Below are 14,507 nucleotides of genomic sequence, written 5' to 3' on the forward strand. Positions count from 1 at the left end.
TGTTTTAGCATATGTGTATGGGAGTGTGTTTGTGTGTGTGTTTTGACAAACGTGTGTCCGAGTGTGAGTCTGTCTGTGTGTGTATAGTGTATAGTATGTATCTGTGTGTGTATGCAAAGGTGTGTGTGCGTGTTTGCATGTGTGTGTTTTGGCATATGTGTATGAGTGTGAGTCTGTCTGTGTGAGTACACATCTATGTGTGTATGTGTGTGTGTGTGTGTGTGTGTGTGTGTGTGTGTGTGTATCTGCATGTGATTACATCTATGTGTCTGTCTGTTTGTATGTGAATGTGTATGGATGTGTATTTGCATCTGTGTGAGCGTCTATGTGTGTGATTGTGTGTGTGTGTGTGTGTATGCATCTGTGTGTGTTTGGGCAAATGTGAATATGAGTGTGTGTCAGTGTGTGTATGCATCTATGTGTTTGTGTGTTTGGTTTATGTGCATGCTTGCACGTGTGTTTTGGCATATGTGTATGGGTGTGTGTGTGTGTGTGTGTGTGTGTGTGTGTGTGTGTGTGTTTGGGCAAATGTGAATATGAGTGTGTGTCAGTGTGTGTATGCATCTATGTGTTTGTGTGTTTGGTTTATGTGCATGCTTGCACGTGTGTTTTGGCATATGTGTATGGGTGTGTGTGTGTGTGTGTGTGTTTTGCCAAATGTGTGTCCGAGTGTACTTCTGTCTGTGTGTGTACACATCTGTGTGTGTTTGTGTGTGTGTGTGTGTGTATAGTGTATAGTATGTATCTGTGTGTGTGTGTGTGTGTGTGTGTGTGTGTGTGTAAAGTGTATAGTATGTATCTGTGTGTGTATGCAAAGGTGTGTGTGTGTGTTTGGTTTATGTGCATGTTTGCATGTGTGTGTTTTGGCATATGTGTAAGGAGAGTGAGTCAGTCTATGTGTATGTGTTTGTGTGGGTGTCTGTCTATGTGTGTACACATCTGTGAGTGTATGTGAGTGAAAGTGTGTGGGTGTGTGTGTGTGTGCATCTGTTCGTGTATATGCATCTGTGTGAGCCTCTATGTTTGTGAGTATGTGTGTGTGTGTATGTTTGGCCGATGTGTTTGTGTATGTGAGTGTGTCTGTCTATGTGTACACAAATCTGTGTGTGTATGTTTGGCCGATGTATATGTGGAATGTCAGTCAGACTGTGTGTGTTTGGGTGTGTGTGTGTGCTTGGATGCGAGTCTGAGTATATACATATACGTGTTTGTGTGTGAGTCTAAGTGTGTGTGTATGTGAGGGTGCATGTTTGTATACATTTTTGTGTGTGTCTGTGTGCTTGTATGTGACTGTGTATGAATGGGTGCATATGTGTGTGCATGTGTGTGTGTATGCTACTGTGTGTATGTGTGTTTAAGAGTGGCAGACGCAGCATCCAGCGCTTCCGTTCCCTCAGGCACACTGATCTCTGTCCTCTGCAGATATGACAGAAAATCATTTCAAATCCATCATTCTTCAAAAGGTCACAAGTTGAATGTTGCTGTGAGTGAATTCAGCGGAGGGAGAGAGACAGAGAGAGCGGGAAAACCTTCTCTATCCACAGTCTGGGAGGAGTTTATGAAGATTTACACTAGTTAAGGTCAACTGGATTAAATAAAATAAATGAATAAACACACTTCCGCCGCTGAAGCTCTGTATTGCTCAATAATGGTGGATAATCCTCCAGTCCCAGAGCTTCACTGATACAGTATTGATTGGTAAATGGAGCACTGGAATGTCTCGAGTATTGATTAAACTATCGATGAAGTAATATAAAGGCATTATTAAATATTTAATAGCTCTCTGCAACTCTCACATGGTCGCCCACTGAAGATAAGCAGGGCTGGGCCGGGTCAGCACCTGCATGGGAGACGACATGGTAAAGCTAGATTGCTCCTGGATATGGTGTTATTGAGACTATTAGGGGGCGCTCGACCTAACGCCCCTGTCTATTGATGGGGAATCTATACTGCTCAGTAAGCGGCGTCTTTCAGATGAGACGTTAAACTGAGGTCCTGACTCTGGTGTCCTTCGAAAAGAAGTAGGGGTTTAACTCTGCCATCCACTGGCCTCCTGACCATCCCCATATCATAATTGTCTTCATCACTCTATGCAATATGGCTGCCGTAGATGGATGAGAAGACTCCCCTCAAAAATGTGTAAAGCATTTTGAGTGTCCAAAAAACGCTATAAAAAAGGAATTATTATTATTATCGTTATTATTATTATTAATAATATTATCATTATTATTATTATCATCATTATTATAATTATTATTATTACTATAATTAACAATAATATTTTATTAGTATTATTATTGTTGTTATTATTATTGGTATTATTATTATTCATTTTATCATTATTATTTATATTATTAACAGCATTATTGTCATCATTATTATTATTATTATTTATATTATTTATATTATTATTATTACTATAAATAATATTGTTATTAGTATTATTGTTGTTGTTATTGTTATTACTATTATTATTATTATTAATAATATTATTATTATGAATAATAGTATTATTATTTGTACTATTATTATTTATATTATTATAATTAATAATAGTATTGTTATTAGTATAATTATTATTATTATTATTATCATCATTTGTAATATTATTATTATTATTATTATTATTATTATTGTTGTTGTTATTATTATTATAATTATTCTTAATATTATGATCATTATTATTTTTGTTATTGTTATTATTATTATTACTATTATTATTATTAACAACAACAACATCACAACAACAACAAGAATAATACTACTACTACTACTACTACTACTACTACTAATAATAATAATAATAATAACAATAATATTGTTGTAAGTATTATTATTGTTACTATTATTATTATTAGTAGTAGTAGTCGTAGTAGTAGTAGTAGTAGTAGTAATAGCACTTTCTATAAAAGCCTGTTTATGCAAAATATTTTTTTACACACAATACAAAACTTTTTTTTCTCTACCTTTTTCCTCATAATCTTACAATTATATTTCCTAAACTGTTATAACTCATAATTCTGAGTTTATATATCACTATATTTGCAGGTTTATCCTTGGCAACTCTGAGTCTGCAACTTGTAATTCCAAGTTTATACCTTGCAATCCTGATGTTATATCACACACAATTCTTCCTTATTTCTTCATATTTGACGCTTCTCTCGGGTCAAATGTGTATGGGGATATTTAACATATCACGTCCAGTTGTTGAAAACACGACACATGCTTCTTTCTTTACCGATTAAAATGTGTTTTGTGCTCATAATCTGCTGCTGTTTGTCTTTGCTATAGCCATCATCATCTGTTTCTCATTGGCACGGTCAAATTTTTTAATAGTTCAACTCTGTGGACTAATACTGAATGCGTATCGTTGTTATTACTTGGGTTTGTGGCTAAGAATAGAGGAATATGCTGGTGTTTAACGACAGTACTACTACCTGCATTGGGCTCACGCATATACTCTCTGCTCTACTGTGGCTACTTCTATCTACTTCTAATTTTGCTATCACAAAAAAACTGGGTTATCAGACCAAACGGCGCACAGAAGCCTCACACAAATGAGGGGTTTGGGAACAAATGAATTGCTGAACAAGTTGTTTGTTTAATTAAGTAAATAAAATGCTTCTTATAAGCACAGAACGTGTTTTTTTGACCTTGCATGCATATCAGCCTGTTGTCAGAGACCCCCAAAACCAAAATATGAGCTTTTATCATTCTTAATAGGGGTTCTTTAATTTTAGGGTGAACTGTGCCTTTAATACAGTAGTAGTCTCTGCACACGTTAAGCTAGGATCAGAGAAAGTACTTTGAACACTGTATATATAAAACACTAATGTCATCTTTAAATTAAAAAGTCAAATCAGAATCTATCACGACCCGGATCAGAAATATTGGCTGTGTAATGAAATATAATGCAAATCAGGGTCAAAAGCCAGCGGATTTGATTTTGTGTCTAATTTATCTGTGCGTGCAGCAGAACTGAAAGACGAGGTGATGAAATGCATCATTTGCTCATCACTCTGGCTGAGGTGTTAAAAGACCCACGCAAACACACTTCATCACTTCCTAATGACAGATCAATTATGCAGACCAGAGGCTCTGGGTGTAGTCGTCAGATGAACATGCTCAGTGTGCTCCATATGCATTTATCATAAGACGGAGTTATCGGGAAAATAAAAATGGCAGAGTCAGACTAGATGCAATATTTCATTTATTTCATTTATTATTTCCCTTTAGAGCACTACTGCTAAAAATATGAAATTAAAGTAATATATTGCAATTAATTCCTCAGAACTTAGACTATAGTATACATATACATAATATACATACATATATATATATATATATATATATATATATATATATATATATATCCCAGACAGCACACATACGTTGGGCCGACGTCGGCCGAAGGTCAACACGTCGGCCCCTTTAATTCTAACATCGGTATATGGTCGGCCAAACATACGCATGGTCGTTCGGTCGTGTGTTCTATTGTTCCAGCTCAACAAACGTCGGCTCTGCATCGGTTAACGACCACAGGCCGACGAAGCACTTCATAAGCACTTTATCTCTCATGCCCATGAAAGAATCCGGCAACATATTTGGTTTACAAGTAAGTTTTTGCGTGCATAATAAATTAGACAAACGCGAGATGCATCATGTGAACTGCGTCGGTCGGTCCAGCTTTAAATAGCCTACATTAATGCAGTTAAACTGACCAAAATGCCTACAATAGCCTACATGATTTCAATTCATTAAAATATAAAAAGTTTTATTGTTATGCTTAAATAATGAAAACGTTGTTTTTCTGGTGTTAACTGCTGTTTGCTTTTTTTTTATTGTGGCTTTTTCTAATACATTTTCCCTGTGTAAAAATCAAGTATGTTCTGCATTTCGGCTGTTTAATTAAAATAAACACCTTTTTTACAGAGTGACATCTTTGTTTTATATATATACTTGCATTTATATTTATTGGTTATTTATTTTTGACAGTGAATCTGATGCACAAATAAAGTGTTTGTTTTGTAACAGTTTAGTAGGCTATAAAGCTCGTCTTAAAGATAATAGCGTATATAAAACTGCTAAATACATTTTAAATTCAAGATATAAAATACAAGGTTATTATTTAAATTGTCTATGGAGTGATCATGTTTATAAATGTAATACTGCATGACTTTGATGTGCGCGCGCGCGTCTCATTTCAACACTGGAGCGGATGTTGCTATGGGAAACGAAGCTACAACACGACACGACACCACCTAAAAGACACAACACGACTTCTCTCAAGCTGCCGTTTTGACTGTTTTCAGGTAAGTTTAGTCCCTAAAACAAAGCAAATAATACATAAAACTGTTCCTCACACATTTATTATTGGCAATTGATGAATATTCAGTTGAATAATATGTTATATAAGAGTGGTAAGTCTTCGTAAAAGTCCGTTAGCATATTAGCACTGGTAACGTTAGCGTCGGGGTAATATTACGTTAACTTACTTAATGTTAGCTCTTGTTAAACTTGTTTGTTAAAGTTTTGGCTTTTATTTATTCTTTATGTGTAGATGAAAGGTTTTGGCAATGTTTTATTGAATGCACTTCATATGTAGTCTAAAATACGCATTTTACTGTAAAGGAACGTGAATCAAAAGTTCAATCGTGTTTTGATATTTCATGGTATCTTAAACAAATGTTAAGTAAAAAAGTGTTCTGTGGTTTCAGGAGTGAGAGAATAACCCCCTGCTACAGAAAATATAACACAAGATTCCTAAATTTCTGAAGGGAGCTGATCACAGAGATGCAGAAAAGACAGGTAACTTTAAGCAGAGGATTAATTCATATGAATTGACATTGCACATCATTATGCACATGTTACATGTCTATATATTGTGCATCTGTTACTTGTCTTTATTGCAGTTATTTTAAGAAAGTTTTGACATTGAAACATGTGAGTGGTATTAAATTTCACATCACATGATTCTTGAGAACTTAATAAATATGCAGATTTGCTGCTAATGAAGTAATATTTGTGATTTTCATTTTGTTTATTTTTTTATGATTAATTGATTTATTAAATCTTAGAAAAAGTTTACACTAAATTATTTGTCATCACATCTGTTTTTAGCATTGATAGCAATCAGAAATGTTTCTTGAGCAGCAAATCAGCACCATTTGATAATCACCATTATATTAGTTCAACCTCAAGCACTAAATCAACATCTTAAAAAAAAGATTTCTGAAAGATCAAGTGACACTGAAGACTTGAGTAATGATGCTGAAAATTCAGCTTTACATCATAGCTATGAATTACATGTATATTTACACTGTTCACCCATCCCTTACACCTTAACTCATCCTTAAGTCAATTTAAGCCCTAAATGAATAATTTTTGATTTGTACAGGCATGATATGCAACTTGTATTCAGTCGTTTTGTTTTTTCTTTCTTTTGCTTTTGTTTTCCACATCAACTGAAAAGGAGGTCTAAGTTTAACCTAAGTGCCGTGTTGCTGATGAACATCTTTATATGTAAGTATATTTTTGACTGACTGCCAGACACTTGTCAAACAGTGATGAGCAAACGAGGGGCCGTTCTTTTAAAAAGATCAGGGAGATGCAAGTCTGGAGATTAATATACATTTTAATTCAAAATTGATTTATCTGGAAATATTTCATAATGTTTTGAGATATGTGCCCTATATGCATTTAGATGTCCATGCATGTTTAAAATACTTTTAAATTTAACAATGGCTGCAAGTTATAAAAACATAAACAAACACAAAATTGTTAAAGTAAATTGAGAAAACATTTTCATCAGTTTGACAACAGGTAGATCAGTTCCTGACAGACATGTTAACAGATCAGTTTAACTCTTATTAAATTCATTCATTCATTCATTCATTCATTTTCTTTTCTGCTTAGTCCCTTTATTAATCTGGGGTAACCACAGCGGAATGAACTGTCAACTTATCCAGCATATGTTTTACGCAGTGGATGCCCTTCCAGCTGCAAGCCATCACTGGGAAACAACCATATACGCTTGTTCTCACTCATACACTACAGACAATTTAGCCTACCCAATTCACCTGTACCCCATGTCTTTGGACTTGTAGGCAAAACCGGAGCACCCAGAGAAAACCCACCAAACGCAGAGAGAATTTGCAAACTACACACAGAAATGCCTGCTGATCCAGCTGCGGCTCGAGTCAGCATCCTTGCTGTAAGGCGACAGCACTACCTATTGTGCCACCACGTCACGCTCTTATTAAATTATATTTATATAATTTTGTGTTTCAGTACATGCTATTTTGGGAAGACAAAATATATTCATAAGCTCTCAGAAAATTCAATAAGAGAATTCATTCATTCATTTTGAGAGAATTAATTGCATAATTACTTGAAATGTGTGGGATTACATTATTTGTTAACCCAAAGTGAGTTTCTCTTTCTTTGCAGTATTGGATGCCTGATTACAGTTCAACTCCAAACTCAGTTGGACCAGCTGATCAGTGTCTTCAGTATTACCACAAGCTACTGGGCAGATGTGTGGACAGCTATGAGCCAAACTTGGGACGTTTGGTTTTTAGGTAATACCAGTGACAAAGTATTCAGTAAATTGCTTATAATAAAATATGCTCACTGCTTACCCCCTTATAGTTAAGTTGTTTGCAGTTTCATTGTTGTAAAAATACCATACTTTTTCCTTTTTTTATAAGCAGGTGTGACCGTCTGGGCAGCAGAAACAAGACAACTAATCATAGTTGAGTTGAGATTAGTATTATTAACTTGACTAGTTTGGTTGCAGACTTGTTCAATACTTAACAATTTGTATAAGTTACAAGATCAATGGTCCTGCTATCAATGTTTGTGTAACTTAAATTCATTACAGTTTAGATACAATCAAATGTCCAAACCATCTCTGAGTGAATGACATCAAGGAAACAGGATCAAAAAGATCATTCATTATTAGGGATGTAACGGTATCAGAATTTCACGGTACGGTAATACCTCGGTATGAATGTCACGGTACGGTATTTATTGAATCATTTACAGGAAAAAACAAAACTTATGAAAATACTCCAAAAAAGTGCCAAAAGTGTCAATGACATACAAATTAGCCATCTATCTGTAAGCTTTGAAACAGGAACTTCAATTTTAATAACAAAAAATTATTAAACCATGTAAAAACAATAAAGTTTCAATTTAGTATTGTTGAAAACTCGGACTTCTCATCAAGCATCTCCCGCTGGATCTAATCTCACTATATTTATTAAACGGGATATTTCATTTATCTTGTTGTCTTTATCTAACGACATATTCCCTGACTTTGGTCATTGGAATCTAGTACTTGTTCTCAGGTAACGTGTTTTGGCTGAGCGCAAAGATAAGTTAATGATTAATGTAACCACGTACATTCTGTATATTGACTGATCGCTTGCCTTTATTTCCTATAATGTATAAACTTATTGTATGTTATACTTTTAAAATGGCCATTATCGATTATTAAAACTGATACTCAGCAAAAGAGAGGCTGTGTTTCGTATTTTCACTGAAATTGAAAGGAGGCAGTTGTTATCGGCTCCGTTTTGTTATAAATATCCACACAGTGAAGATGACGCTTATCTTATGCAGCACGACGCCTCAACATATCTGCTGTCTAAGTTGCTAATATTAAAATAAAAATAGGCAGTTCCTTAAATCATGTTTACATTTTATTGTTGATAAAGTGAAACAACGAAGCCAGGGTGATGTGAATGAAGTTATAAAGTACACTGTTCCCTTTGAAGATTTACCCGTGTCCGCGGTATAGTCTGCTTTTCCATATCAAACTGAGAAGAAGAGACTGCAGCCTTGATCAAACTTGCGAAGTCTGAACTTACAAGGAGAGGATGCAGGACTGAATTGTGCGTGTTAGGCTACTTAATATTCAGGAAAAGCCCCAATCAGAGAGGCGAACGTCTGCAGCCCCGCCTCCGTTTTCAGATGTCTCCGTTTTCCATTATCCACACTGAGACATTATCCACACATTTCGAAACGCTCCGTTTTCGGCGCTCGAAAACTCCGGCGTAGTGTGGACGGTTGGCGTAACCGTAGCAAAACTTATGCGTTTTCAAACTAAAACGCATTAGTGTAAACGGGGCCTTAGAGTTTTCCAGCTCTTTTCATCCCCGCTTCTAGCAGCACACTCCATTTCCGCATTACTGGATCTGTAGCGACAACAGACCGCAAGGGATGATGGTCAAGCATGGGCTGATGGGTATTGTAGTTTTCGCTACCTCCCGTTCGCTTCATTCGCCTAAGCAAATTTTCTCAGAAGACCTATAGTTTTACCGAGTCATGCGACTTCGGTAATATCGAAAAAAAATAATATTGCGGTATGACGGTATTTACAATACCGTTACATCCCTATTCATTATAGAATGTTTCATAGGTAACAGCACATCCTTTGTGAAAAATAATTTATTTTTGTGCCATCATTACAAGACAAAATACATTTCAACTGATTTCAGTTGGTTATATTTTTCAGGTCCTCCTGATCATTCTGTTCTCCTGGTTGTGAGGATGTGCAGAGGCTGTATTTGTCAGTGTTAAAAGACTTGTGCAGCTGTATCCAGACATACAAGCAGCCGACAAAGAGTTCTGGAGCAGGACAGACAGGTAGTTCACAGTGGCTAGGCTAGAAGTTTATACTTGGGTGGCCAGAAAGTGGCCTCCGCTATTTTGGGGGGTCCATACAAATACACCAGTGTAAGCTATACTATTGCACAGAAAAAATTAAATGAAAGAATTAATTAATCGGTTGAACACAAAATATTTTAAAGAAAGCTTAAGTATCAAGGTGGCAATATACAGTATGTTACATTGTAGTACATGAGCTGGCTAATACAGATTCGTAAATGTTTAGTTGTTAAGATTAGTTAAATACTATATCCTCTACTTGAGACCTGTTGCATATACAGCTTTAACTGAACTGAATTTAACTAGAACTACACCAGCATTCCAAGTGCTCTAGACTAGCTTTTTGCACTGGTGCGTCTAAAATGTTTGATGGCATTGCATTTAACACTGCAATTTTACATGTTAATTTTTTTTTAAATTACAATCCATATAGGCAATATTGACTTGTAAATGATTAACTAAAATCGGGTCAACACACATTATGGGGATTGTGTGTAGAATTTTGAGGAAATTAATGAATTTAATCCATTTTGAAATAAGACTGAAACATAAAAAATGTGGAAAAAGTAAAGTATCAATACTTTCCGGATGCATTGTATATGGTTTTTAGCGCGTTATCAAAGACTTAAAAAAATAGTCCAACATTATTTACAGCAGCAAAAGACCCTCCACATCAAAAGCTACTGGTCAGCTCACGATTCAGCAAACATCTGAAAAACAAATAGCTTATTATGCCTTCACAAGAAATCAGTGTTTTTGAGTCTAATGAAGATAGTACTATTTTATTAAATTATTATTTAGCCTGGCATGTTTACTGTTACAAAATATTTTAAATGTTTCTTAAACCAAAACATAGTGTTCAATGGGGAAAAAGTAGCTGTTTTTTACACAGAGATAAAAAAAAAACACATTTCAGAGCAGTAATCACAATACTGTGAAACTGTGATATTTTTATCCAAGATTATACCCTCAGAATTTTTTAATTTATTTTTTTTTCAGTTGGCCTATATTCTGTTTTTCTATGTTCTTGGAAATGCTGCTGTGCATGAAAATGTGACGATATATCCGGTTCTATAGTTAATTCTGAAATAAATCTTAAAATGAAACAATATTTAAAAATGCAATATTTAATGTGTCAGACACTAAATAAACATGTCAATTCATTTATATTAATCTGATTCCTTAACAGGGCAGCACGGTGGCGCAGAGGGTAGCACGTTTGCCTCACAGCAAGAAGGTCGCTGCTTCAAGCTTCGGCTGGGTCAGTTGGCGTTTCTGTGTGAAGTTTGCATGCTCTCCCCGTGTTGGCATGGGTTTCCTCAGGGTGCTCCGGTTTTCCCAAGTCCAAAGACATAGGTGAATTGGGTATGCTAAAATTGACCATAGTGTATAAGTGTGTGTGAATGAGTGTGTATTGGTTACAGCTGGAAAGGCATCCACTGCGTAAAACATAGGCTGGCTAAGTTGGCCTTTCATTCCGCTGTGGTGACCCCAGATTAATAAAGGGACTAAGCCCAAAAGACAATGAATGAATGAATCCTTAACAGTTAAAATTAACCATTTGAGCGTGCTTAGTTTAGGGTATGTTGTGCCATTAAATTGTCAATAGGTTTTATTTTTTTCTACATTTTAAATCTGCTTTAGCTTTCTTCTTTCCTATAAACCTGGAAATATAAAATATATATTTTTGGTTTTTAACAAATTGCTTATTTTATTCTTAGATTGGTGTACGCTGATGGTCTGCTAAGAATTCTGCTGAGTTGAAGGGATCCTCCTGTCAGACAACCTCTCCAAAGTACAATAGGACTAGTAAGTAACATCTTAAACATACACTACTGTTTCATAGCTTTTAGGTTGGTATGGTAAATTCTCTTCTGATAGTGTCAGCTTTATTTAATTAATACAGTCAAGCAGTAATACTGTGAATTTAATACAATGTATATAATTAATAGTGTCACATGATCCTTCTGAAAAAATAGTATTCCAATGTACTGATTCTCTCCTCAAGCTGTTTTTTTTTATATATAAAACATTTTAAATAAACATATTTTTAGTATTCTTGATGTATGAAAAGTTTATTTTTAAAAACATAGTATTTATTTGAAAAAAAAAATGTTTGCTCTTTGATGATTGCTAACAATCAGACATGTTTCTTTAGAACAAAAAGAATTTGTGGAAAAAAAGTATTCTCACTGAGCGTTGTTCAACTGTGGTCAACACGTCATTTAAGTTTTCAAATAAGCCTAAAAGACCTGATTAGCTGCATAAGGTGCATTTAATTAGAGAGTTGAATATATCATTTCTTTTTATATCCTCCTCTATAGCCTACATATAATAGAAGTTGTTTGCTGAAAAACCTTTTTGTAGCAGAAATAAAGCTATGATTAGGCCCACCTGGATTTTTCGCAGAACTCCGCAGATGTTTAGCCTATCATTAATTCTGTTTATTTACTTGAGTAAATGTGTGTAAATCTATATTTATTCAGTTTTTTTATTAATTTCAGTAATATTATTGACTAATGTGAAAATGTTCATCTGATTTATGTACAATGAGGTTTGTACAGTAATGTTTTCTGTCTTACTAGATATGTTACATGAAAAACTTGCTTTATTTACCAAATAAAGTGAATCTAATTGGATTTGCATTTTAAACATTAAATAAAACTTTAAAATATATTAAGGTTTTAGTTATGATACTCCCAAAATAATTCCGCAGAAATCCGCAGACTTCCACCAAAATTTTCAGCAGAAATAGCAAAAAACATCTGCAGATTCCTCCTGGCCCTAGCTATGATATATTAAATGTGGTGTACAGTGTGACATTTTAGTTGACGAAACTTAGTTTAATTTGCATGTAATGTGGTATCTGAAGATTTGACATATATTTAGAGACACATTTATACTAACACAATGATACTAAAAACCAAAAAAAAACATTCATTATGATTTCACAAGGAATTTAACTTTCAAATGGCTTTTCTGAAAATTAGTGCTCAGACACACTCTTTAAGTTTAAATTAAATTACACATTTTAGCTAGTCACTTGCATAACACATACTCCAGTTATATGTCATGAAACAAATAATTTATATTTGTGGTAATATGAACTGCTCAAATGCTAATCTTTCTCCTTTTGGTTTCTTGCTTTATTTAAGGGTTCCCACTACAAGGATTAGATTTGGCTACTGCAGTCCCGGTTTGGGCCAGCCTCACTTGTAAAGACTAAAGCTGAAGACAACATACAAGAACAATTTCGAGGATGGCGACATACTTTTTATTCCACCTATATATCCCCTTTTAAGTGTAAGCAACATTCCACAAGATAAAACAAAAGTAAATGACAGGTTATTTCTTTTAATTTTGTCTGTTTTCTTGGAACATTGTACACAATTTACAACCAGTTTTATTTATATAAATATAGGTCAGAGCAAGAAAATGTTATGTTTTCTTCTGGAGAAAGTCTTATTTCTTTTATTTCGGCTAGAATAAAAACAGTTTTGAATTTTTTAAAAAACATTTTAAGGTCAATATTATTAGCCCCTTTAAGCAATTTTTTTCGACTGTCTACAGAACAAACCATCGATATACAATAACTTGCCTAATTACCCTAACCTGTCTAGTTAAGCTAATTAACCTAATTAAGCCTTTAAATGTCACTTTAAGCTGTATAGAAGTGTCTTGAAAATATCTAGTCAAATATTATTTACTCGGTTATTAGAAATGAGTTATTAAAACTATTGTGATTAGAAATGTGTTAAAAAATATTTCCGTTAAACAGAAATTAAGGGATTTTATATATATATATATATATATATATATATATATATATATATATATATATATATAGAATGACAAAATCTGTTTTGTGTCGTGCATTAGAGTTTGCTTAAAAAAACTGGTTATCTCTGAGAAAGTATTATTTTTATATTATTGGTGTGTTATTAGTTCAGAGGAGATTGCAAATTGTTGAATGCCATTTATAAAAAAAAATGTAAAAAAAAATTGACTACAGACTTTAATAAAATTTTATCAGACAATTATTTTAATTTGTATGATTTTATTTACTACTGTAAATATTGTTTGCTTGGTATTTATTTTGTGTTTGTGTACTCTTTTTTTATTGTAACTCCCTGAAGAAAGTCTTTTGGATACTGAACACATGACTGGTATTATCTTGTATTTTAAAATTATAGTCTTGGAAACATGCATTTTCTTTAACACTATTTAAGAAATTATAAGCATTATAACATGTGCTTACACAAGTGATTTGTGTTTTTACTATGGTAAACTATAGTCACCCTTAGTGTACATGTTTTGAAGTACTTGTAAATATTCCTATGGTCTTAATGTAAATGCTGCAATGGACTTTGTATTTAAAATCTTTATTGCACAGTATTTCAGCCATGGTTATAGTACAACTTGTTGGTTTTGTTTTAAACGTAGTAAAACATGGTTATGTGTGATAAAAGTATGTTAATCTATTTGTATGTTTGTGAAAAATATTAATAAATCTTCAACTGTTATTGAGAGTGGTGTGTCGTGTTTATTATAAATAAGCAGCTGCTGCAGCTAGTGGTCCATAAGTATGGAGCAAAACGCCTGAGAACAGCGCCTCCGCGGAGCAGCCGGCATTTCCGGTTGCGTCGTCCTAACATCGGCCGGACAGCGTTTCCGATCATTTGCCGACGTCGCGGCGACATTTTGCCAATTAGCAAACGCTCCCTGAGCGACATCGCGCCGATGGAATTTTGAAAGTCGGCACGACGTCGGCCCAACGTATGTGTGCTGTCTGGGATATATATATATATATATATATATATATATATATATATTTA

The 14,507-nt window shown here is 34.2% G+C and overlaps 2 protein-coding genes and 1 long non-coding RNA gene across 13 annotated transcripts in view; 2 read left to right on the forward strand and 1 right to left on the reverse strand.

Annotated features, from left to right (window-relative positions):
* ptprea (protein tyrosine phosphatase receptor type Ea) overlaps positions 1-14,507 on the reverse strand; it is a 189,084-nt gene that overhangs the window by 128,368 nt on the left and 46,209 nt on the right. The window lies entirely within an intron of this gene.
* On the forward strand, positions 5,229-9,350 carry LOC147841560 (uncharacterized). Of its 8 annotated transcripts, none has more exons than XR_015504611.1 (6): positions 5,229-5,312; positions 5,718-5,808; positions 6,473-6,522; positions 7,107-7,213; positions 7,470-7,580; positions 7,713-7,860. XR_015504611.1 is itself a non-coding variant. In XM_087276981.1 (6 exons), the coding sequence occupies exons 3-6, from the start codon at positions 6,507-6,509 to the stop codon at positions 7,756-7,758; spliced, it is 303 nt and encodes a 100-aa protein (XP_087133107.1). In that variant the 5' UTR covers positions 5,229-5,312; positions 5,718-5,808; positions 6,473-6,506; the 3' UTR covers positions 7,759-9,350. The 8 variants fall into 8 exon arrangements, 5 of the variants coding, with proteins under 5 accessions (XP_087133107.1, XP_087133109.1, XP_087133108.1 ...); XR_015504612.1 differs by having other exon boundaries at positions 7,710-7,847; XM_087276981.1 differs by having other exon boundaries at positions 7,450-7,580; positions 7,710-9,350.
* LOC147841561 (uncharacterized) lies at positions 9,511-13,030 on the forward strand. The gene is made up of 4 exons (XR_015504649.2): positions 9,511-9,651; positions 10,862-10,933; positions 11,394-11,481; positions 12,828-13,030. It is a non-coding gene; the product is annotated as an uncharacterized LOC147841561 (long non-coding RNA).

This window comes from Danio rerio, chromosome 12 (genome assembly GCF_052040795.2).
Source record: "Danio rerio strain M-AB ecotype USA chromosome 12, GRCz13ab, whole genome shotgun sequence".
Lineage (NCBI taxonomy): Eukaryota > Metazoa > Chordata > Actinopteri > Cypriniformes > Danionidae > Danio > Danio rerio.